General features: G+C 36.8%; 1 protein-coding gene across 2 annotated transcripts; it reads left to right on the top strand.

The window, feature by feature from the left end:
• The first annotated feature begins 3596 nt into the window (after positions 1–3596).
• Positions 3597–22887, top strand: LOC136252036 (uncharacterized). 2 transcript variants are annotated; one of them, XM_066044375.1, is made up of 18 exons: positions 3597–3683; positions 6616–6684; positions 6736–6861; positions 7319–7373; positions 7904–7993; positions 8063–8122; positions 8179–8247; positions 8636–8908; positions 9577–9738; positions 12014–12088; positions 13226–13333; positions 14979–15041; positions 15149–15430; positions 18449–18502; positions 19862–19927; positions 20222–20311; positions 20404–20658; positions 20722–22887. In XM_066044375.1, the coding sequence occupies exons 1-18, from the start codon at positions 3621–3623 to the stop codon at positions 22611–22613; spliced, it is 3852 nt and encodes a 1283-aa protein (XP_065900447.1). In that variant the 5' UTR covers positions 3597–3620; the 3' UTR covers positions 22614–22887. The 2 variants fall into 2 exon arrangements, with proteins under 2 accessions (XP_065900447.1, XP_065900446.1); XM_066044374.1 differs by having other exon boundaries at positions 8060–8122.
• The last annotated feature ends 3685 nt before the right edge of the window (positions 22888–26572 follow it).

The raw sequence follows: 26572 nt of genomic DNA, 5'->3' as shown, positions 1-26572 counted from the left end.
AGCTGAACTATATACAGGATAGTTTCTTTGTAGCTGAACTCTCTACAAGGTAACCTCTTCTAGCTGGTCTCTCTACAGGATATTTTGTTTCTAGCTGAACTCTCTACAGGTGATTTGTTTGCAGCTAAACTCTCTACATGGTGGTGTCTTTATAGCCGAACTCTCTACATGATGGTTTCTTTGTAGCTGAACTCTCTATAAGGTGACTTCGTCTAGCTGAACTCTCTATAGGGTGATTTTTTTGTAGCTGAACTCTCTGTAGGGTGATTTGTTTGCAGCTGAATTCTCTACATGATGGTTTCTTTGTAGCTGAACTCTCTACAAGGTGACTTCGTCCAGCTGATCTCTCTACGGGGTGATTTGTTTCTAGTTGAACTCTCTACAGGTGAATTGTTTGCAGCTAAACTCTCTACATGGTGGTTTCTTTGTAGCCAAACTCTCTACAAGGTAACTTATTCTCTACAGGGTTATTTGTTGTAGTTGAATTCTCTACAACATGGTTTGTATGAGGCTGAACTCTCCACATGGCGGTTTCTTTGTAGCTGAACTCTCTACAGAGTGATTTATTTGCAGCTGAACTCTCTACATGATGGTTTCTTTGTAACTGAACACTCTACAAGGTGACTTCTTCTAGCTGATCTTTCTACAGGGTGAATTGTTGTAGCTGAACTATCTACAAGGTAACTTCTTCTAGCTGATCTCTATACAGGGTGATTTGTTTGAAGTTGAATTCTGTACAGGTGGTTTCTTTGTAGCTGAACTCTGTACATGATGGTTTCTTTGTAGCTAAACTCTTTACAAGGTGACTTCTTCTAGCTGAACTCTCTACGGGGTAATTTCTTTGTAGCTGAACTCTCTATATGATGGTTTCTTTGTAACTGAACTCTGTACATGGTAACTTCTTCTAGCTGATCTTTCTACTGGGTGATTTGTTTGCAGCTGAACTCTCTACATGGTGGTTTCTTTGTTGCTGAACTCTCTACAAGGTGAATTCTTCTACCTGATCTCTCTACAGGGTGATTTGTTTGTAACTGAACTCTGTACAAGTGCGTTTTTGTGGGTGATCTCACTGCAGGTTGATTTATTTGTAGCTGAACTCACTAAAGGGTGATTCTGCTTGTAGCTGAACTCCTTGCATTGTATCTAGTTTCTAGCTGATCTCTCTACAGGGTGATTTGTTTGTAGCTGATCTCTCTACAAGTTGATTTGTGTGTAGCTGATCTCTCTGCAGGTTGATTAATTTGCAGCCGATCTCTCTACAAGGTAATTTGTTTGTAGCTGAACTGTCTATAAAGTGATTTATTTGTAGCTGATCTCTCCGCAGGTTGATTTGTTTTAGCTGAACTCTCTACAGGGTGATTTACTTGTAGCTGAACTCCTTACATTGTGACTAGTTTCTAGCTGATCTCTCTACAGGGTGATTTGTGTGTAGCTGATCTTTCTACTGGTTGATTTGTTTGTAGCTGATCTCTCTACAGGGTAATTTTTTTGTAGCTGAACTCTGTACAAGGTGCTTTTTTGTAGGTGATCTCACTGCAGGTTGATTTGTTTGTAGCTGAACTCACTAAAGGGTGATTTGCTTGTAGCTGAACTCCTTACATTGTGTCCAGTTTCTAACTGATCTCTCTACAGAGTGATTTGTTTGTAGCTGAACTCTCTATAAGGTGATTTATTTGTAGCTGAACTCCTTACATTGTGTGTAGTTTCTAGCTGATCTCTCTACAGGGTGATTTTTTGTAGCTTACCTCTCTTCAGGGTGATTTGTTTCTAGCTGATTGCTCTACAGGTTGATTTGTTTGTAGATGAACTCTCTACAGGGTAATTTGCTTGTAGCTGAACTCCTTACTTTGTGTCTAGTTTGTAGCTGATCTCTCTACAGGGTGATTTGTTTGTAGCTGAACTCCTTAAATTGTGTGTAGTTTGTAGCTGATCTCTCTACAGGGTGATTTGTTTGTAGTTGATCTCTGTAAAAGTTGATTTGTGTGTATATAGCTGATCTCTCTGCAGGTTGATTTGTTTGTAGCCGATCTCTCTACAGGTAATCTGTTTGTAGCTGAACTCTCTATAAGGTGATTTGTTTGTAGCTGATCTCTCTGCAGGTTGATTTGTTTTAGCTGAACTCTCTACAGGGTGATTGCTTGTAGCTGAACTCCTTACATTGTGTCTAGTTTCTAGCTGATGTCTCTATAGGGTGATTTTTTGTAGCTGAACTCTCTTCAGGGTGATTTGTTTCTAGCTGATCTCTCTACAGGTAGATTTGTGTTGATTTGTTCATTGCTGATCACTCTAAAGGTAATTGATTTGTTGCAGTTGAACACCCTGCAAAGTGTTTTGTTTGTAACTGATCACTCTAAAGGGTAATTTGTTTGTAGCTGAACTCTCTCCACAGTGACTTGTGTGTAGCTGAATTCTGTGTAACTGAATTCTCTAGAGAGTGACTTAATTGTAGCTGAATTCTCTACACAGTGCATGACTTGTTTATAGCTGAACTTTGTTCAGTGTGACTTGTAATGTTCTTAATCTCTATAGTGGTATATTTGCTTAACTCTCCACATGGTGACTGTCTTCTTGCTGAACTGTCTATAAGATTAACTGTTTGCAGCTGAACTCCCTACAGAATAACTTGTGATGTAATAAAATTCTATAATGGAGTAAATAAATTAGCCGAATGCTCTATTAGGGTGACTGTTCTATTAGAGTATCTCGATCTCGCATTTGCTACACGGAGTTGGCTTTCGAATCATAACTCAGTGGTTTGTAATCCGATTCTACTGTACTACTGCAAGGACTTTCTATGAAGATTATTCCAGCTATACACCGATTTTCAGCTCATTGCTCTAAGCGGTTTGCCTAGTAGGCGTGAAAACTAATACTTTTTTATTCATAAAAATCGATCGCGTAATTGTGACACAGGTTGGGTTTTGTGTCATATCTCCGTGGTCTTTATCTCGATTCCTTTCAAACCACCAAAAGGCACTCCTACGATGGTTACTCCATCTACATAGCAATTTTCAACTCATTCCATGAAGCGGTTTACCCTGTAGGCGTGACAACAAATCGATCTTGTTTTACGCGAATAATCGGTCATAACTCCTGAACCATTCATCGGATTTGTACCAAATTTGATGCTAGGATTCGCCTTTGGACTCCCTTACTGTGTGCCAAATTTCAAGGCGATCGGAGCACGCGTTTGCTTGTTACAGCAATTTTTGCAAGTGTGCGAAAAGACGAAGAAGAAAAAAAAACGAAGAAATAAAAACGAAACTTTGGCAGCTCGTATCTCGGAAATGGCTGGAGCGATTTCCTTCAAATTTGGAATGTAGACTCCCTTGGCTGGCGGGCAACTGTGTAGCAAATTTGGTCCCAATCAGATAAGTGATCACCGAGATACAAAGGTGTGAAAATGACGTTTTCGTTCTTCCTGTCAATATACTCACTGGTGTGGCGCGCCGGCTTCTTGGGCCGCACGACACACTACCGTGTGTCTTGATATATGGAGGTCAAAGATAAAATGTTTTTGCTGTTAACCCCCAAATCAGCGAAAAATTTCTCCTGCGGTAATCTTTTTTTCAGTAGGCGCTTATATAATTTAGGCGCCTAAAAAGTGTCAACTGCGCCAGATGGCCAGACCGATGGCGACTATGCAGAAAGTAGCTGTAATGGATTCAGATGTTACAGATAGTGTAAGCATACACACTTATGTTTCTAATGAATGGTCGCAGTTACGCAGCCACTACATTCCCATGATTGCTCGTCTCAGCAGTAATGGCCGGCGTAGCCTCGGACTAGTGATGAATCACAATATTCCGACTTAGGAACCAGAGAGTAGAGAATTTAGTGGTGTTCGAAATTTATTCTCACAAAAGTGATAATGATAAAGTGCTGAATAATGTTTTTGCTTCAAAGTTGCTGGGTGTGGCCACAATTAGAAAGATCATAGATATACGTATACTAACCCCAGGTACGTACTGTAGCGGATGCTCTCTACAGGATGCTCTACTGAATGAGCTACCTATTACTAAAGGAAACTTACAGGCCTTGTAATGTAAAGCAGACATGATTTGCAATACAGACAGTGAATGATATCACTGTTGATCAGACAAACAGCAGTGGTGAATATTCTGGATTCATGCTCGGCTCGGGTTCCATCCTTTGCATTACTAATTAATTTTCCCTTTTTTGTTTATCCAGTATGTATAGTTAATTACTGGCCGCGCAACTCGCTACTGTGAGTCTTGATGTTTTTTTCTACCAGCTTTATATCCTCTACCAGAGCCCGGAGTTTAGCAAGTTCCATCTTGCAAGACAGGAAGGTGTCATAGTGGCATATTAGCTATATGCTGAGTCAGGCCTTGTCAAAGATCCCAATTTTCGTTTTTGTGATTTTGCATTAACATTCAAATATGCCAAGAATCTGCTAAAGATACTTTATATAAGCAAGTCTAGTTGGAGGGGACATGATGTTGACCTGTAATGTACTTGTTTAAGAATGGTGTAATATAATGTCATGCAAGTTCTGTTTTTAGTTGACTTAGTTTATCTATTGGACTAAACATAGCTAACATCTGTGTTGATTTATTTCTGATGTATGGTGGTGTCCAAATGTCCTATGGCTATAAGTTACCGCTGTACATAATAAAGTGATCTTATTGAAGAAGTTTCACTATACATTAGTGCTGAAACGAATAACAATTTTTACTATTCAGTTAGTTGTGAACAAAACGACAGATTATTTGATTATTCCTTAAGCATAAATAAGCACTGATATCTTTGTTGGGCAGTAAGGTATAGCCTGAGAGCTATTTCTGTCTCTTCTAAAATGGTGATTTTTCAGTATGGGTATGTCACTTTGTTCATAATCTCAAACTTCTAGGTTGGCTTTATTCATCTGATTACAGCTTACTACAGTGCTAATGAATATTTGAATAGTGTGTTAACAAATCAGATAACGTCATGCCAACCGAATAGTCGAATATCCGAATAATCATTTTAGCACTACTGTATTATAGTTATAACACGGTTACGAGAGATATGACACACGAGGGCCTGAGTGCATATATTTTTGTCATATCCCAATTAATTGTGTTATAACTTATATTCTACACCCCAGTACATGAAACGTATAGATAACAATTTATAGTGAAACAGCACCTGTTGAAGATTTAGAAATTCTTGATGGATCAGACGTTTTAGACTCTTTAGCGGTGCCATGCCCATCTATCCGCGATTAGTGAAGGAGACAATAGTTCATTGAAAATCCTCCTTGCTCCGGTGAATGATTCTAGGTTGATTTAGGCACTTGTCATTAGAGACTTGAAATCTCAGATGTTTTAGACTCTTTAGTGGTGCACACCCATCTACTCGTGATTAGTAAAGGAGACAAGAGTTAGTGAAGGAGACAAGAGTTCATTGAAAATCCTTCTCCTTGCTCAGATGAATAATTCTTGGTTGATTTAGGTGCTTGTTATTAGAGACTTGTTTACCATTTAGATAAGGTTTCGTGGAATGTGTGAAGTTGCATCATATATGGTAAGCGTAGTCACAAAACGTGGTATATCACTTATATACCACAGTTTGCCATGGTATATCAGTTATATACCACAGTGCAGTGCTTTTGATCTCAACCACAGGTGTGATATATATCATTTATTGTGCTAATAATTAGCTACATAAGTGGAAGATGAATGGTGTATGTTTACCGAAGAAACTTTCACTGAGTGTTAACTATAATTATGTGACTGGATTTTGGATAATCCGTTGTAATGTCTATCAGTGTCACCATTACTGTATGCAAGGAAATTTTGACGTAAGAAAAATTTGACGAATTCAGAATTCAGCAGATTTGACGAATAAAATGTTGACGAAAATCAAGAAATTGTAGGCAAAACCTGTACTTTTAAGGGCGCTTATAAACATTGACGAATTTAAATTTGACAAATTAAACTGATTCGTCAAATTTTTTTGACGTTAAAATTTCCTTGTGTACGGTAAAGCACTTATATAACTGTTAAAATATTTCACATAATTTGTTGTAATTCAAGACTAGTGATTCTAATAATCACTGTAAAACTTATTGTTTAGTTTGGAATGTCTTATTTTGATCATAAAGAGTTGTAAAATGTGCTGATTTTCCAAAATCTGGTTATATATTGTCCTTGTTCAACAATTCTTTATCATCACTGAGATAATGAATAGACGTCTATGCCATTTGTACAGCACAATATAATAATCTGCCCTGCAAACATTTTCCTTGACAGTCCATTTGCTTGTCTGGCACATTTCCACTATCTTTCCCAGATGTAATGTACGTATATTAAAGAACTTTGGAGTGAAATATAGAATTTGCCATGCACAGCAGTTTATTATCAACCACATTTAAATCAGTTAAAGCAAGAGTGTATAATATAGTCTTGGTTAAAGCATTGCCTTGCTCATGTTATATGAATTATAGCACTCAAAGAGTGGTCTCAAGATGAAGTATAGCATTCTCCTCATGCTATATTTGTCTCTCTCCCACTCTTTTTCTGCTATGTTGTTTTGTATAGCACTCACAGCATTGCTTTAACTAATACGAAATATTTTTGTGTACTTGCATGCGTATCTCTTTTGTTTTAGGTGCCATCGAACTATCAAACTGTGGCACAACATCTGTCGTTGAAGAGTGACATAGCTGTAATGCTTGAAGTAAGAAATGTTGTGTGGCTTTGAATGCAGCCACGTATATGTATCTTATAGGTTGAGAACCACAACATTTCTGAACTAAGATCCAAGGTGATGATAATAAGACGTAACACAGATGAAGTGGAGAAGAAGTTGACATTAATACTTCAAGAACTGGATAAGTACAGCTCAGAAGTGAAGGTATTTTTGTGTACTGCATGCATAAGCTGCAATCTCACTAGAAAATTTCTCATACGTATGTCTGTTAAGGATTCTTATTTTTAGTCACGAAATTTTCTTAATTTCTCTGCAGGCTATATGAGTTAGACTGCTCTATATTGCTCAGTGGCATCTAAGTATACCACCATAATGTGTATACTTACCATATAGTAGTAATTCCCACGTAGCGGGGGCGGGGTGTACCGCAAGCTGGTTATTTGTAGATGTTTTACAGTTGGTCTTGTAGCCTACGTACGTACATATTCCTACCTTTATTTAACCTTACTCCTAATATTTTTGTGACTTTTTGTTGGTTACATTATGAAATACACTAAAATTATATACGTGATAAATGTAGCTGGCCATATACAGTATGTACGTATGTGTGTACATGACAACATAGTAGTTCTACACTTAACTGCTGTATAATTTTGTGTAGAGTTTTATCAGCAGAAAAAAAGCACTAGAAAACAAAGCAACTCAACTTAAAGAAGGTACAATACATATGCACTAGAGATGCAACAATATATCGATATATCGTGTATCGTATCATTTTAAGACAATATTGCTGTATTGATACAAAGTCAAACCGTATTGATATATCGCGTATCGTGATATATCGACATATTGTGGCTTGTTAACATGGCTTACAATCAAATAATTGTACATTGTGGTTGTATGTAGTGCTTTTCAAAGAAAAAAAACTCACTTATTTCCCTTAAAACAACATAGACCATTGTTTAGACTCCATTTTATATCGTGCAATATATTGCAGTATCGTGATACTTCAGAGGCAATATATCAATACATCTAAACACTGTATCGTTGCAACTCTAGTATGCACACATGCACTGTTCAATTGTTGTAATATTAGAATGTAAGCACCATGTACAGTTACACACTTAATGTATTGAATTGGTTGGTATCCTGGATGTAATATTTTTACATTTTCATTTTTGTGCAGAAGCACTTGTATACTCTTTGTAATTGGAAAGGAATTTAATTGTCTATCATTATTTTTTAGGGAAAAAGGTACTAGATCCTATTGGCAGAATAGATACTGCTGGTAGTGTACCTGTAACTACATCCACACCTATACAACTGAACAACCTATGTAAGGATAGTTTATGAATCTGAAATTGACTTGTAACTACTACATGTGTATTATACATGCATACAGCAGCTATTATTGACATTGCTCCATCGATGACTTCCACAACTTCAGTGTCGACTAGTCCTCGAGGTATGTACTAATACGTACCTCACCACAGTGTGTTCCCATGATGATACTCTGTTTAGTTACTAGTATTGGTGCTACATGTGGACCAGCTGGTATAAAAATGCCTCGAAAGTTACTTAACCATAAAGGTATGCATATGCATATTAATAGAGATTCACAACTAATAGATAGTTACATGGTGTAATTTTAATGTTAGCCACGCAACTGTTCACAGTAGTCATGTGTGTGTGTGTGTGTGTGTGTGTGTGTGTAGTGGTAATACAAATCTGATGAAGTCTGTTTGATGACTATGTACGAACATTCAGAACTTATAATTTTTGGTGGTACAGATTGTAACTTTGCTTCTTTCTCATACCTTCTTTATTGTCATTGTCTCATTCACATATTATTCAACCGCCTTTAGAGAACCAGGTGCATGTGTATAGTCAGTTCACTAGAGCATGTATATATCATACAGCAGTTTTGTTGATAATCATCTACTGTATACATACTACTGCTGTTAACAATCATCCACAGATCTGTCAGAGTTGAGATCATGTTACGATGATATTATCAAGAACATGCCTGACAACTATTATGAGACTGTACAACTATTAGAAAGAGAATTGTGTGATACTCACATCTCATCAATATTTGAGTGTTCTCACTTTACTGCTGCTAATCAGATAATAATGGAGTGTCTTATGGAACGAGTGAATTGTAAAGCAGATACTTTAGATCTTTGTGAAAGATTATCACTGCTGAAAAATGCTCCCCGGCTAACACAGATAATAGAAAACCTCAGGATGGGTGAGTACAATATGGCAAAGAGTTCTTGTGAATTCATACATACATATGGATGTGTGTATGTTAAGTTATACGTGTGTGTGTGTGCACTATCTGTACTGTGTGTGTGTGTGTGTTTGTGTGTGTGTGTGTGTGTGTGTGTGTGTGTGTGTGTGTGTGTGTGTGTGTGTGTGTGTGTGTGTGTGTGTGTGTGTGTGTGTGTGTACTGTGTGTGTGTACTGTGTACATGTACTGTGTGTTCACTTGTGTGCATACGTGCGTGCGTGTGTGTGTGTGTGGATGCCAGATTCACACACACGCACACGCAGATACACACACACACACACACACGCACACGCACACGCACACACACACCACACACACATCAAACTTTCTTTTTAACCTTAAATGGATTGCTGCGCTGATACATACAAAGCTTACCTATTGTTACCTTCAGCACTGACAGGCACTAAGTTTGTCAAGCCTCAGAGAGCTAGCTAGTCTCTTCATCTGTTGACAACGATTTAAGTTTTCATGTGGACCCCAAATTTCACTTCACTTGTTATTTTACTTGATTTTTCTCTTAGAAGTAGCATACATACCACCTTCCACTTATGAAGTGTTATATGTGTATGTGGATGCCTGGCTTTGTCATATTCAATCAGTTAAGTAGACTAGCTGTTGTTGTTTAGCTGTAGTGCAGAACCTACAAGAAGTACATCAACAAACCACTCCCCCATCAAGTGGACGTCAACATCCTCCACCTCAAGTTGTCACTAACACACGTTCTAGCCAACAGAGCAGTACCACTGTAACAAGTCCAGCTAGTCATTCCACTAAAAGTACTACTAGAGGTATGTGCACGTATATTGGAACTCAGCTATATTACGTACTGCTTCATAGTCTATTAGTCAAGAACAAAAGTCTGGTGCCGCCTGCCCCTTCACAAAAAGTAAGGGTCTGGTGAAATACAGATACCTAAATCATTTCTACCACCCAGATTTGGTGGTAGCCAATTAATGTATGCCAATGATGTTCACATATAAATCACCTTGGCAACACAATGCTTTTGTTCGAATTGAAGGGCAATTATCTGATGTAACAAGCAGTTATGTTGACCTGTCTAATTGAATTCCTTTTGAAATGATGTGGTATCTGTATTTCACCTGACCCTTATTTTTTTTCAAAGGGGCGGGTGGCGCCAGACTACAAGAACAGTTGAACATGTATGTTATTAAAGTGCCTTCATAATTCTTTAATATGTGCAATCTTATGCACAGCTGCTCCATTGTGTCATAAAATTATGTGTATAGTGTTTGCATAACTACACTTGTACTAGTACGGGTTCAAATTGCACATTCATTACAAAAGTGTTTTAAAACCATTCGCATTGCAAGCACATGCGGCTATGTACATAATATCATACGTACCTGTATTAAAGGTTCAAATACACGTACTTCTTCCCAAGATAAAATACATGCCTGGGTCTATTTAAACACCAGGGTGCTAAAATCAATCGTTCTAAAACATGCTGGACTTGCGTGCTGTACCAGAGTCTATATACCAATGCTTATTGTCCAAAGTAAAGAATCCGACGTGGGAGTCAAGTATATAATTGCTCTCACCACCACTTTAGCTATTATCATTTTGTGCCTGGTGCACATTAATCACCCAGGCCTGCATAAACAATGAGTACAAAATCACTCTTTGGAGATTAATATAATCAATACAATGTATTTCCATTGGTAGATCTATGAATTTCACTCTTTGGAAATAAATATAATCAATACAGTGAATTTCCATTGGTAGATCTATGAATTTCACTTTTTGGAAATAAATATAATCAATACAGTGTATTTCCATTGGTAGATCTATGAATTTATAAAATTTGTTCTATCAAACGGTACAGTAGTACTGAGGTGAAGTGCAGTGCATGTCTGAAAACCATCATATAAATATCACACTTGACAAAAACTACCTTTATGGAATAGTCTTACTCATTTCGATATCAAATACTACAGTAAAAACAAGAAAACATTTTACAAGCATCCGGATATAGAATTTAAAAAAAATCGTCAAATGGTCTGCCTGCATCACTGCCTACCTCATAGTTGCAAGGCTAGAGGCCAAACACGCAGCGCACGGCCACCATTTTACGCCACAACAACAAACTCACTGGTGGAATGTGCCTTTTGTGATTCTGACAAATGCCTACTTCTGCAGATTTATCTTCAATTAAATGGTCATCTCTTTCTTCATGCTAGGAAAGTGATAATTTTCTGTATCGACACTTATCTTGAAGGAGCATATTTAGATGCAACAAAACTATTTGAGGTGCTTAAGTAAGCAGACTGTAGTATCCCTGGTAGTATTGGGTAGCACCTAATATAAAAAATGACTGCAATGAGCCATGCCCCTTACTCTATCAAAACACTCCATGATGCCTCTTGCTGAGGCCATGCCCCTAAACGATCTACCTCTAGAAAACAAAGTATTGTACCACACCAACCAGCTTAATGTACTGCATAGCTAAGTAGCAAGATTGAGATACTCTAATACAGCAGTCACAACAGCAATGTGTTTTATAGCTATGTTGTAACAAAAAAGTTAACATAGCATAAATGAAGTAGGGTTCCAGCAATAAAAAGCAGTGAAACAAGAGATGATGGTAGTTAAATTTTTAATTTTCAGTAGTGGGTGTGCCACCACTACTGAAAATAAACTAGAACTCTTACAAGGTTAAATTCAGCAAAGGTCTTAGGTGTAAAGGTACCTGGTTCAAACCTTGGATGGCATTTTTTGACATTTTTAGTGCACTTTTTTCTCTGGTGAATGGTGACTGTTCTGTTAGAGTACAGTTTCTTGGTCCCGCAATTTTATTCTTGTTTCATTTTTGCCTTGTAACTATGTATGTACGTAGCTGTTAATTTCAAACCAAGTTATTCCCATAAGTAGTTTTCCATGTAGCTGTGACAAAAAATTAACACTGTGAATATTTATCAGATTTACGTATGTACCAGCTTTCTTACAGTAGAGTACTGTATGACTTGAATATCAATAGCCTTAAACGTACATGTATGTATGTACAATTTCAAGTTTTTATGTATACTACTCCATCTTATACTGTAGTTGACAGCCAGTCAAGTCAGGCCATGGAAACTTTGGTGTCTAGTGTTATGGGGAATCTGCCAGATATGTCAGGAGGTAAAATATGCTTTACTACATGGCCAATCTGAAATTTAATGTGTGCTTTAATAAAGCAAGTGAACATTACAAAACTTTCAAAATAATAATGCGTAGTAGAGCTGGGCGATATACCGGTATTGTTAGTAATCTATGGTATTTAAGTCATACCGGTTTTGATACCACCTGTTTTTTTTTTGTTTTTTTTTAATACCGCTATGCCGTCTGGGCACTATGGCCTCCCTGTAGGCTTGTTTCATCCCATATTTAGAAGGCAACCAGACATGTGACAATGTTTGTAGGCAGGTGCGGATGTAGTCAGCTAACCAAACTATGTAAACAAGTCTGTTTGTGGCAATTTGTACCTGAGGTTTGCTGAGGTACCATGGGTATTTGGTGCTTTTGTTGAGGTAAATGGCAGTTACTTTAATACTAATGGCTTTTACATTAATACCGTGATATTTAGTAATACTGTGATACTTTTTATGGAAGGTACACCGTTTGCTATTTTTCAATACTGCCCAGCACTAATGTGTAGTTTAAGGCTATGCTTTAATCATGGTCTATAATAAATAAATAAATTATTGCCTATCAGTGGTAAATAACACTGATAGGCAATAATTTTTTTTTGATTATAGACCATGTTTAAAGCATAGCCTTAAACTACACATTAGTGCAGGGTGGTATTGAAAAATAGTAAAAGCTGTAGACTCTATGGACATTTTTAAGGCCACCGATGCTGCATTCTATTTTTATGTAGGTTTCTTCATTCACATGGTAAAAATTAGGTAGCTAAAAGTGGCATAGCATGTAGTGGTATGGTTCCTGGTCACTCTTGGAGATCCCACGGTTGTCTGTTGGGTTTTTTTCATTCATTTAGCACTCTTGTTGTCTAAGTTTTATTTTTTTATTCTTGTGACTGATCATGATTGAATATCCATTACCTTTTAAATATGCCTTAAATATAGAACAAATTCATCAGATTAGAATTGTTAGAACTTGTTGACCAGTTGTTGATGTTTTGTACATATGTATATAGTGAATACCAACTTTTTGCACTAAATTCTATACCAGGGAAAGAGGTGCATGTGACATTGTGTGCAACAAATTCTGTGTACAGTATTTTATTTCTTACTCTATTTGTCTCTGTGATAACAGCTGATGAAAGTCAAGTGCGGTCAATGATAATGTCAGAGATGATGAAGCAGATAGGATCAGAGTCCATGTTATCTGCAGTTTCTAGTGATATGATGAAAGTAGTACAAGGTTGGCCTTTTGCTACAAGTTTCATGTACAGATATTTTATTAACTGGATCTTTGTATTGTATGTATGTGTATGCCGTGTGTTTATAGATTGCTTTTACAATTCCTCACTAGTTGTGCTTCAGTAAAGTTCCATGAAGTGTACTAGCTACTGTTCAATATGGTGCTTGATAAATGTTTTGTTTCCATTATGCACAGGAAGATTTTTTGGTAAGAGGACCAAAATGGATTTCAAGCAGATCTGAAAAGGGGCACAGGCAGCATGGGCACCAAAAATGCCAACAAATTTCATACAAATGATCAAGATACTCGAACAGCATTCAGTCAAATACTCTAATAGAACAGTCACTGTATGCAACACCATTAAGAATCCACCACAGTTATTACTGAGTATGAAAATTTCATTGAGAACGCTTTTATCATTTTTTGCATATTAAATGCACTTGGTTCTTTGTGTGTCATTTTGTATGACAGTTTACTTTTGACTCATAACTGAACTCATGGTGGTCACCATTCCCTACATGTACACGTAGCACTTGATCAATGCACACCGCATAGAAAATATAATTCATTTCTATTTTTGCGCATAAAATTAAAAAGATTAGTCTGAAGCATAAAATACTTTATACTATGACTACGTAGTACCCTGATCATGATGCATCCCATAGTACCCTGATCATGATGCATCCCATACTACCCTGATCATGATGCACCCCATACTACCCTGATCATGATGCACCCCATACTACCCTGATCATGATGCACCCCATACTACCCTGATCATGATGCACCCCATACTACCCTGATCATGATGCACCCCATACTACCCTGATCATGATGCACCCCATAGTACCCTGATCATGATGCACCCCATTGCCAAACTCTGGATCTGCCCCTTGTGCATTTCTTAAGGTTTACTCAGCATGCAAAGCCATACTCTTTCTTAGACAATGGTATTTGGAGAATGCTTTAATATTTGTAGGGTTCCTGTAGTAGCACCCTTGCTTCACCTGGGTGCCACAACTCAGGGCCTTCAGGCTACTTAATTCTGTTGTAAAGTCTATATATATATTATTTAGAGCAACCGATTTTCTCTATTAGAGTATCTTACTCTTGTGCTAGTGTCTCCTATCCTGTCAGGCTGCTATGCTGATATATGTCAAATTGGATATCACACAGTATTTTGCTGCCAAATATGAACACTGTACAGTGAAGTGAACTGCTGTTGAAGTGAGCAGTCCTGCTGATTCAGAAGAAAATTTGAAATAGCATGTCACTGAAAATTATAGAATCACTTTCAATGACTGTACATAGCAACTGTGCAACAGTATAGCATGTTCATTGTTTACATCTATAAAACAGTCAAAATTATGTTAGTTAAATGGTAAAATAAAACCTTACTTTTCATGACCATGCATATCTTTACAGGATCGCCTTTTTATAGTGGCCACCTCTTACGGATTCCATGAAATAGTTGCTAAGTTGTACTTCATGACCTCATTATTAAAGCTATCTGATTATTGAGGACAAAGTATTTGGTGGCCCTAGATGTTTCATTATACAATGACCTTACAAGAGTACTGTATATTAAAATACTTATGCTATTACATAATTATTATAAAACATTGGCACCTTTTTGTTTCCATAGTAAACCCTGAACTCCAACAAGTCTTGAGTACTAAAAAGTCAATCAATGCTCGAGGATTTTATGGTTAGTAGTTCTGTATGCTTTGATTGTATAGTAAATTTGTTACTTTGTATATTTATGTACATAATAACATATAATATAGTTACACTTTTCATCTACACTATCCATAGTTTATACTGAGGAAGACAAGAAAGCAGCAATGGCATCATTTGAAGAACACCATGATCTTATGATGATGATGGATGCTAGTGTAATAAGTGAAAAACTTGTTGAAATAAATTTCTTCCCTGGTAATGCTGGTGAACATAACTCTGAACAGGATACCCAAATAAGAGTAATATTGAAGGGAGCCAGAACTATTATATCAGCTAATGGAGCTGCTAAGTTTATTGACTTTGTTGAAGTTATCATCAAACAAGAACAATATGATGAGTTGGGGAATCATATGATAGGTAAGTAGTGTTTGAGCTGCATATATGATATTAGAAAATGGTATGTTAGCCTTGATCGAAGCCACAATGCTTTGAGGCTCAATTAAAATAGAAGTTTCTTGTTCACGAAGAAACTCAAACACAAGTATTTAGTACGAATTACTATGAGACTCGGTGGTTAACCACGCTAGTTAATTATTTATCACTATACACACAAGAATTTACTGTTAACCACTGAAATATTGTCAACAAAACAAAAGCACAACTAACGTATTAGCTATAGTGCATGTTCTTCACCACCTATAATGGTGAGTTAACTGGAGTGCCAAGGCAGGTATTGGTTGGTGTCTTACTTTCCTAGAAAATAGGCTGCTTTGCCACGACACGACAAATGCAATTACAGTAATGTTGCTAGCTATAAGACTCCACTTTCGCTTCTTTTATTTGAGGCATGGTAAAGCCAATCTATTGATTCTCGCTCGTGCATGGTAGCCACTTTTGACTTGCCTTGGGTAGTAGTTGCGGGGATACTTGTCTATATAGTCGAGCATCTGGTCCAACTTCCAAGGTACTGTCACTATTTTTGACACATCTTCCTCAAACTGATGCGATACTTATTGATAGCAGTGTATATCACTAGTAAAAGTGTCATCTAAGTGGCTGAACACTCAAGTGGAGTTTCCCATGTAGCATTTCATATACTATTCACTAGCAATGTCGCGAGGCATAGCTACAATGTCCTTTTCACTGCTGGCCAACTATTTTCTAAGACAGATAGACACCACATACCATCATCTTCAAGGCATAAATGCTTTGTAGGAGGTGTTAGAATCATGCAATAGAAACCTTGGCTACGCTTTGGTTTGTATGTTGCTTCATTCTAACAGCTCCTTTGAAGCATTTATGCCTCTAAGATGCTGGTATGTGGTGTTTAACTTAACTTAGATAGTCTAACTTAACTTAGACAATGGCATTAGGAGAATGCTGTGATATTTGCAAAGTATGCAGGATTTTTATTCTGGTAAGATACCTGTACAAGTAAGACACCTAGCCACAAACTTTGACAGGCATATTGCATACTTTGTGGTTTGTGGATTACAAGGGCCATTGTCTAAATAACTAAGACACTCATTGCATGTAAGTAGAATTTGCAGGAATTGGGAACGGGATGGGAACAGAAAGCAAGAACGGGATTGACTCACGGAAAATGCCTGATAAAGGTCATCATGCATGGATAGGTTGGATTTTACAGCACGATGTTTCTTTGCAGCATTGTGCGGATCCTTTTGCTAAAATGATTGAAATACTCTAATAGAGCAATCAAGAATGTTTTGTTAACTATCCCACCAGGGATCCACATTGATGTCCTGTGAATTGATGGGTTATAGCTGTCATAGAGTGGGTATATAGACTAGCTAAGTCATCAACATTTACAGTTAGCTACTCCCTTGAAACCATAAAATTTAAACCATTTTAGCGTAAATACGTAGGAAGGATTCCAATTAACTGAGAGTGCCTGCATATAGATGCGGAAAGTTGTACTTGCAACGTCAGAAAACGTCACATGATGGGTATGTGGTAGCTGGAGTATCTGTATAGGTGCATGGCTCCAATGAGGAGACTGAGGACAATATTAGCAGCCATGCATGGGAACTCCTCTTGGAGCCACTTTAACTTGACAAGCATACCAGGACTGCGCATGCATACATACTCCCATCATATCATATGACTTCTTATCTGGAAGCAGTATTCAAAGCATATAATAGGCACTGCCAGTTAACTAGAGTACTTTGTGAATCTCACTTTTCTTCAGTGTTTAATAGTTGAATATTTCAAAATGTTTATGGTTTCAATGGAGTGACTAACTTTCAATATTGATGATGACTTAGAGCTAGCTATCTATGATAGCTGTAGTCCATCAATTCACAGGCCATCAATATGGGTCCCTAATGGGATTGTTAACAAACCATTTTGACTGCTCTATTAGAGTATTTTAATGCAGCTGACAACTCTATTATAGTATATTCGCTTTGAGTTGAATCCTCAAAAACATTTAATAACTCATGGATGCAATTACGCACCATCTTGAAATTTGGCTCATTTGTAGTACTGCTTGATCCCCTGAAAATATTTGAAAATCCTTTTTGTTCAAATGTCTGGCATAACATCTACAGCCAATCAAAATTTTCACAATACATTTCCTATGGGAAGCCATATAAGTACAGTGTCCATTACAACCGTTTCCCGAACTTGTAATGGAGCCAAACCATACTTGTCTGTTGTTGACACCTTTGCTGTTACCACTAATCATCTGGTTGGCTGAAATGATAACTCTGCTGAGAAAAAAAATCCACTTTTAATTTTTAGCTGTTTTTCAGGATTCAGCTCAACTTGTAAATACTATAGAGTGTTTCAATCATTTAGTGAAAGGTCCAAACAATCCAACCTGTATATTGCATGATATCCTCATCTCCCAATCCCGTTTTCCTCAAATTTTACTTAACCATGAATTGCTAGGATTCTTCAGTGCCTCAGAAATGATATAATAATCACCTCGGGTCTGCTTTGCTGATTATTACATCATTCCCTTGGGTTTGTTTATCCACTGAAGAATCCTAGCACTGCATGTCTTACCTACTGTAATTAGCTTTTGTAAAATAATACTTCGTATGCAAAAACATGTATGAAAACGTCTTACATGAAATTTTTTTACATAAGACTGAACTACTCCAATAGAGCAGTCATTCACATAAATCATACAAAAATGTTTTTACTCGAAACTTTTTATCACAAAAATTTTAGCATGAAAATAAAGTGAATTATGATATACTATACTTTGAGATCATTCCATTTGGTATTTTGGATGAAGTCCATTGTAACAGTGTTCACTTTTGAGACTATCTACATGTATTTGTCCCATTTTTCATTAATTTGTTGAGGGAGTGTGTAAGCAATGGAATTGACTACTGGAATGGTGGAATGTTATCCATCACTGTGAATGTATATATAACTTATGTACATATGTTTGCTTTATTTCAGAATTTTACAAGTCTAGTGGTGCTCACACCATTCCAGAGGAACTCATTGATCATGGTATGTAACAATTTAATTAACTTAGTCAAGTGCCATTGCTACTATTAACGTAGTGCTGAAATTTAATGTAGCTATACTATTCAAGGGCACCACTATTTTAGGGTGGTGTTCATACTTAGGTTCAAAGGAAGAAAATCCGTCCCTCCTGGAGGAGACTGAGTGTGGTGCTCAACTAGACATTGGGTGGCCTGCAGTTTGAATCCTGGGGTAGGAGGGATTTGTTTCCTTTCTTTATCCTTTTTCTGTTTTCCTTATTGTTAGCTAGGTTAAGTAATCTTCTTTAAGTCTCCAGTTCTGGTTTGTTAGGTTAGGTAATCCAAAGGCTGCAGCATTGGTTGCTGTCCGTAGCCACTGTAAAGGTATAATACAGTAATAATGATGGTAATACTGTAGCATTTAAGTCCGTTACTATTTAATACAGATGGTTGTTAGAAGTAATCACTCACCTCCAATATACTTGTCAACAATAAGTTTTCAACGTAATGTATATGTTACTGATCGGTCTATCTACCACCATCAGCTGATAGTGGTAGGGTCAGTAGTTGGTCAAAATCCTTGCCCCCTGCTGAATAACACTGCACAATAGTCTACTTCACTATCCAATCCAAGGGAAAGCAGCTCATCCCTTAAAACAATACTCCTATACAAATTTATAACCATGGTGTTTAATCAAGGACAGCATTTATGTTCTATGTTTAAGGATGTAGTACGACCACTATATATTTAAATACAGTGACTATAAGATGTGGTTTAACATCCTATGTCTGCTTGCCTAGCTATATGGCATGCATTAGAGCTATGTATAGTTTGGGGATAAATGGGACAGCCCAGGACACTGCAAGATGCTGGCTGCTAAAAGCACCTGCATCTGCTCTAGTGAGGAAGTTAGCTGCTGTATATATATTGCTATAGTTGATACTCAGTCACATCAAGCAGCCTGACTGCGCCATGCCCTGGGTGCCCAAATGTGAAACAATGTATTTATACCAAGTGTGCTAGCATGCATGATTGCATCGGTTGAGTGAGGGTGGAAGTCAGTGATTAGTCTTTGGGTGGCTATTTGCAACAGCTTCAATCTTAAGACTGACTTCATTATAAGCAATTCCAATTAGTGCCCCTTTAGCCAGGAGTAGAGATCATGTGATTGCTGTTTGCACGTGCAGCAGTGTTGATTAACAAATGTGGGTCCCAGTTCTATCAACTGGGATTCAATACCAACTATACCCAAGGCTCCCTTGTCTGTTAACCTTATTTACAGTGATAAATTGTGTATTTAACCATGTAAATACACTAAAAATATGTGTACCTATACACAGTGTGTGGCGTACTTAAGCAAGTGCATGATGCTACTTTCTCTAGTGACATCACTATCACGAGCTGAACTGATAGAGCTAATGCAATTTCATCAGCGACAACTTAGTTCAGGTTTGTTTATAAACACAGGGCCATTTTTATTATGTGAAAAGAGTTCTTTTATGCATAATAATCTCTGTGTCAAGCCGTACATGCATTGTTATTGCCTTAATTGTAGAATCCTTGTGCAATATGCTCCTTATGTGCATGAATGTGAAATAATGTATTTGTGTACATTGTGAACATACTTTAAATGGTAGCTGTAGGCATAATAGGCATTTTATTAATAGTTTTCATAGCTCATCTGGCATGCCATTGGTATGTATTTCTTAGACACAATTTTATGCTTGCAGTGTGTTATTGCAGGAGGTGCTGCTACAATGAGTATTGCACAGAAAATGGTGAACAAGGAATGGGTGACTTTGGATGATATTGCATCTTGTGGGGAAGTTAGAGGTTAGACAGTATGTGGTATAATCTGTGTACTAATTTATTGTACTGCAAGAGTAAACAGCGTTGTCCATGAATGAGACTTTGTTCCTTTGTAGGAAAGAAACCAGAGAAAATGTACATTCAAAGATTGGTTGTGAAAACGTATGCTAGATATTGGAAACAGATTGGCAGGCAACTTGGAATAGATAGTGCAGTTCTGGATAGTATTGAAGTAGAGAATGCAACACATCAGAAGACAAGTCATTCTTGTTGTACCAACATGATGAATAAATGGCTTGAGAAGGAAACCAGTACTACCTGGGAGAAGTTATTAGATGCTATATTAGCAGTTATAAATAGCACACCTTCGGGTGAGACTTTCCCTGTACTTTAGTATACTCATTTATGTGTAATTTTTGTCTTTGTCACTTTAGAGATTGTTTTCCAACCTGCTCCACCTCTCCCATCACACTGTATTAAACGACAGAGCATTTTACAAGCAGTGCTGGACACATTATTGCACAATGAAGTTGACACTGCTGCCCAAGTAACTGTGGCTCTTACAGGAATGGGAGGAATCGGGAAGTCTACACTGGCTAAACTACTATGCCATCAACCTTGTGTTCAAAAGCAATTCCTTTCTGGCTTCCTTTGGATTAAAATTGGACCAGTACCAGTGAAGCCCTTTAATCTATTGTCACAACTTTACCTTAACCTGACCAGAGTGCCGTGGAGTCAACCCATTGCTAATGAAGGAAGGGAGGTTACTGAGGAAGAGTCAGTAGCTACCTTATCAGAAGAATTGAACATCCTTTGCAAGAACCACAGTGAGAAACTGTTGGTTATCATTGATGATGTGTGGGAAACAGAAGATGTTAGTATGTATGTCAAAACTTTTAGTGGCTGCAAAATCATTCTTACCACTCGCCGAAGTGATATTTCAGCTTCTATTCCATGTTCTTATGTAATTCCTGTGCAGGGCATGGATCAACCAGAAGCAGTTGAATTACTGACAATACCTGAATTTCAGCCACTTGATGCTGCATCAATTGAGCAGCTCAATGAACTTGCTCTGAGTGTACACAAATCTCCACTTTTACTAAATCTTGTGAGAGGACTGCTATGTCAGCAGTATAAAGCCATGCCAAACAGATCATCTGCTTCCATTATAAAACAAGCCTTTAAAAAGTTAAGTAACAATGGCTTGACTGTATTTGACCCACACAGTCCAAGAACAGATGATGCTGTTAATGCCTGCCTACAAGCAAATATTGCTAATCTTAGCAAAGATAATCTAGCCAGATTGAGTAGGGTAATAACGACCATTACATTTGACAATGTTATGCCAAAATCACTGCTATTTCTTATTTGGGAAATAGGTTTGGATGAAATCAATGATTGTTGCCAAATACTACAGTCCATGGGGTTGATTTCTTACACTCCACTACCCTGTTTTTCCAACAATGATGACACTCATGGTATTGAAATTCATTTCACAATCATGCAGTACCTTTTTGATAGCACTTTGCAAAACAAAGATGTTAGTGAGGTAATACAAGATTTTGTCACTGACGCAAACTTTACACAGAAATATATGATGAACAGCTTAATGTCAATTGACCACCGAGTGGATGCTAACAAGTACAATCTGTATTTGTATAACATGATGGATTTGGTGAACATACCATTATATATTAAAATAATTCCAATTATGATTCAAGCTATTGTCAAAAGTGGATTTCAAGATATCCCAGGTGTATCAAAAATGCTTCCACAAATTAAAAATGAAACATTCATGACATTGAGGGAAAAGTACCGAAAAACTATTTCTTTTCTGAATAATGGAAATACTGATCAAGCCATTGCCTACATAAACCAAATGCTGGATTACTACCTAAAATTTCTGAAGGGACTAATTGGCATAATAAGCAAATCAAAGGAAGTGCTTATTACTACTAGGTTTCAACTGAACTACTCATTTAACATTTTGAAAGCAATCCCGTGCCAAGTTAAGCTGTATATTACCATGAGATCAGAATTGCTTGCAGTGATGCTTTCAAATGATGCTACTGCACAAGAAGCTCAGGCAGTATTACAGACCTTCACTGATCGCTATAGTAAAGCAGTGATGCCCATTCTTCAAGATTCAGTAGAACTGTGTCAAAATTTTGTTCCTGAAATCATGGAGAGTGGTGACCCAACCTTATTTTCTAAACTAATAGCTCCATTTCAACCAAGCAATAGTCCATTTAGTATGTCCCCTGATGCATTGTTGAATTTGACAGGAGATCCAAATGCAATGGCATTGAATTGCACTATTATGTAGCTACAAAAGTCTGCAAGAACCTGAATACGCATATAATTTTCATTTGCACAGTTGAACGTTATTAAAATGTAAATGTTGTACATAATTACATACATATACATAGTACATAAATGCACATAGTATGCTAGCATACTGTAGTAGCTCTAGAATGATTTCAATACTGGTGTGTAAAATGTAACTATGTTTGCAGGAGTTTTTTAAAGTCACTAATTTTTCAATTGATTAAGCACTACCATTATTGATATAATGAAGAACTAACATTATTGATATAATGAAAAACTATCATTATTGACAATTATTATAATGAAAAACTATTATTGATATAATGAACTATCATTATTATTGATAGAATGAGACAATAAAACTAATTACATGAATGAGTCCTCGGTCACATGTGACTACTAATACAGAGTTGGTGATTAACACCTTTGTGCATGGGTATGGCAAGAAAGTGTTGAGTAGTACTAAAGCATGTGAGTATGTACTTAGATTAATTACAAAGAAAGTCACTCTGGGGAGGGGAACCACTCACGGCAATCCTGAGCCACAAATATATTCACCATAATACACTGCTGTGAAATTTCATCAAAAACTTGCCATAACGTTGTCTTTGATCCTAGTGGATAAAATGTAATTATTAAGTTATTTACACCGAAACAATACGTGAAAATAGCCCAAACCACTATCTACAAAGACTTCCAAACCACCAATCAAGAGTTTAAGTTACAAATCTTCTAGTGATTCAGTTCTGCTAACAGTTGCTGGTATTCCACCTTGTTCTGTTTTCATGATCTATATAATATTATGTAGCCGACTAAATGATGGTGGTCTGAATCCAATTACAATGGATCAAGCCAACTCAATTGACCAAGCAAAGCAATCGAATTATACTAGTGGCAGTGTTATTAATAACAAGAACTGTAGCTAAATAATGTATTGGAGTCACCATGCGTCATAGCTGATGGAATTATGGCTGGTGGTGACTCACTACTGGCTTGTAAGCTCAGAGGGCCCACAAAAATGCAGCAGGTATATATCAGTATGTTATTGAAAATATAATGGTATTGATATATTGTAAATCTGGATGCTAAACACTATTATAGCATTAAATGATGATGGTAGGTGTATCTATTCTGGGATAAAGCCACTGCATGGCCAGTCACTCAAAACATGAGCAGTAGATAGTGAGACATGGGGATTCACACAAAACATGCATTACCCTGCACATACCATCTATGTAAATTAACATTGGTTATATAGGTTGGTAGTGTGTCAGATGATACATACGTATACGCCCTGAAAAGAAAAGACAGCTACTCTGGTTGGAATTCTAATAACAAAGAATTCCTCTGTACGTATGTATACAGCTTCCAGTTTAGCTAAAATTTCAAATTTTCACTGAACTAAAATGTTTGGAAATGATCCTCACAGTCAGACACAGTGAGAGTTGGTATGTCACTTAATAATGTTTGGCTTTTAAGTATAATGAATTAATGATTGAGCTAATGGCAAAGTAGAAATTGGCAGCCATTATAATAAGATGGAGTATAATAATTAGATCTTGCACTTGCAGAAAATTATTCCCTAACTACAGATGCACACTCAGGTCAGAGGAAACACTGAAACAAAAAAACCAACAAAACTAGTAGATCAAGTTTGGCTTAATTATGATGCACAGGGGCAGCAATTAAACTCCCATTACTCAGGTGGCAATCCTCAGCAGATGTAGCCTTTTCCAGTTCAAGTAGTGAGTCACTTATCTTTGTAGATTACAAAACTATATTGACACTTTGGGTGGAAACACAATGGGGAAAAATATAGCTAGATTCAAAGTTTGTATGCTCTAAGGTCATGTGAAACGTGTTATCATTTGTTTATTCACTTTTTTATTGGCACTCAGTGAAGCATCAATAGCTATTATGAGTTTAATATCTCCAAAATTTTTCTGCCTCTTTCTGTAATATTGATCTAGTGGTGGCCTTTGATAAAGGCATACTTTGCGTAAATGCTTGATCAGATTCCATCAAACATGTACGTAGGATATACACTTTGTGGGTTAAAATAAAAGGACAATCCCAAGTCTCTGTCCGTCAACAGTTTGAAGAATAAAATTACTCTTGATAAATGTCTATAAACCAAATACATTGAGATTGATATTGTGACTGACTGGTTATAGGTACACCTAATACTACACAATAAATTGCAAATGTTTTCTCATGAATTAGAAAAGTACAGACCATTCACGATTGTTTTTTTCCGTGAATGCACAGAATTATCATGAGCAGCTGCAGTTTGCCTGTAGTGACCACATATTATAAATACAATTAGTTTTGTCTCACATGAATAGCTAATAGTTCAGTAATAACTCAGACTGTATTATTGTTTTCTTTTAATGCTTTACAGCACAAGTGCTGAAGGTATCCACACAAAAGCAGTCAAGCTGTGAAAAAGGGTACTGGAGCAGCCTATACAATATTCTGGCTTAACTATACAATTGTGAAATTAAAGGTGGCAGCCAAGAAATAGCTGAAATGATGATAAAATATTGCATGCAGGTATTATTAAAATTTATACTATTTCTTGGCTACCACATTCACATTTGATTTCACAACTTTTCAACCCAGGCTCTATTAAAGGTCTTTTCTTTGCAGCTTGACTGTTCAGTTTGTGTAGATTTTCTTACCATGAACTTAATGTAGCCTTTTGCATGACATGCAAAATTAATGAAGCAATGGCAATTTGTACAGGTTACAATTCAGTGAATTGACTAACAAGGAGACCACTACATGGCCGATCATATAAATCATTCAAGATCATAACAAAACTCCTGATAGACCTACCCTTGTCCAATGTATGTATATTACACTTAATGTGTATCGCTAGCATAATATGGACTCTTGATTATAGCTACCTTTGAGCTCCTGTATGCTCATGTTGAGTCAGTATTAGAGAATGGTATGCATAAAATTCTTTGATCTTTAGGAGATAATGAGATCTTTATCTGTCTCACTAACATCAATGTCATCAGTTACCAGAGGTCATTCACAACGTTTCAGAATCCCACAAGCAAGAATCAACTCTTACTTATTTTCCTTTTTACCATCCACTATTAAATTATGGAACACTTTGCCAGAAGATGTGGTCAATCAGCCATCTATAAACTGTTTTAAGGACATTTTGTTAAATCATCTGAATTTACTTTGATTTTGTTTTGTATCTGTGTGTTATACTCCTTGATGGAGCCCTACACAGTAATAAATAAATAAATAAATTTAAAGCCATTAAGAAATCAGGATAAGTTCTCTAAAATGGTTAAAGACCTCCTATATAGCAAATAGGTATCTGCATATCTCCTATTTTTCAGTAAACCTGCATTCACTGATGTTTTACTGAGAGTTTAAAACTTAGTAAAACAATTATGTTCCATATACTTAAAGTTACTGACACTTTACTATGGGTACAACTACAGTAAAGCAGCTTAGCAAATTAGTAAACTAAGAACCTTCAAGCAGTGTCCTATATAGCAGATAGGTATCTGCATATCTCCTGTTGAGGGAGTCACCACACAGCACACCTCACTGCTGGATGATCACTGATGTATTGCAGATCCCATATAGCTAGAAATGTGAAAAGTGATTGTGGGTTTACATTTTGTGCAAGATATGATGACATGATGATGTTGTATTCAAACCATTCTAAGTAGTACTATAAATACACTCCCACCGTTTTCCAAGTCAGTTAGAGACTGCCCATGCGGATCTTCATGGCTTTGACAATCCTTTGCTTTGCCTCAGATTTTTTAAATCGCAAAAATCCCTGTAGTGGGTCTCTTACTATAACTTAACATTGCAAAAATGCAAATCAATTGATTGCATCTAAAGTTTAAACTGATTTCTGTAAGAATTTGAGACAGTTGATGAGATAGCTGTAGGTTTACTGTGTGCATATATAGTAAGGAA

The sequence above is a fragment of the Dysidea avara genome, chromosome 4 (genome assembly GCF_963678975.1).
Source record: "Dysidea avara chromosome 4, odDysAvar1.4, whole genome shotgun sequence".
Taxonomy (NCBI): domain Eukaryota; kingdom Metazoa; phylum Porifera; class Demospongiae; order Dictyoceratida; family Dysideidae; genus Dysidea; species Dysidea avara.
Note: the sequence above shows the minus strand (reverse complement) of the source record. Positions and strands in the feature narration are given on the sequence as shown.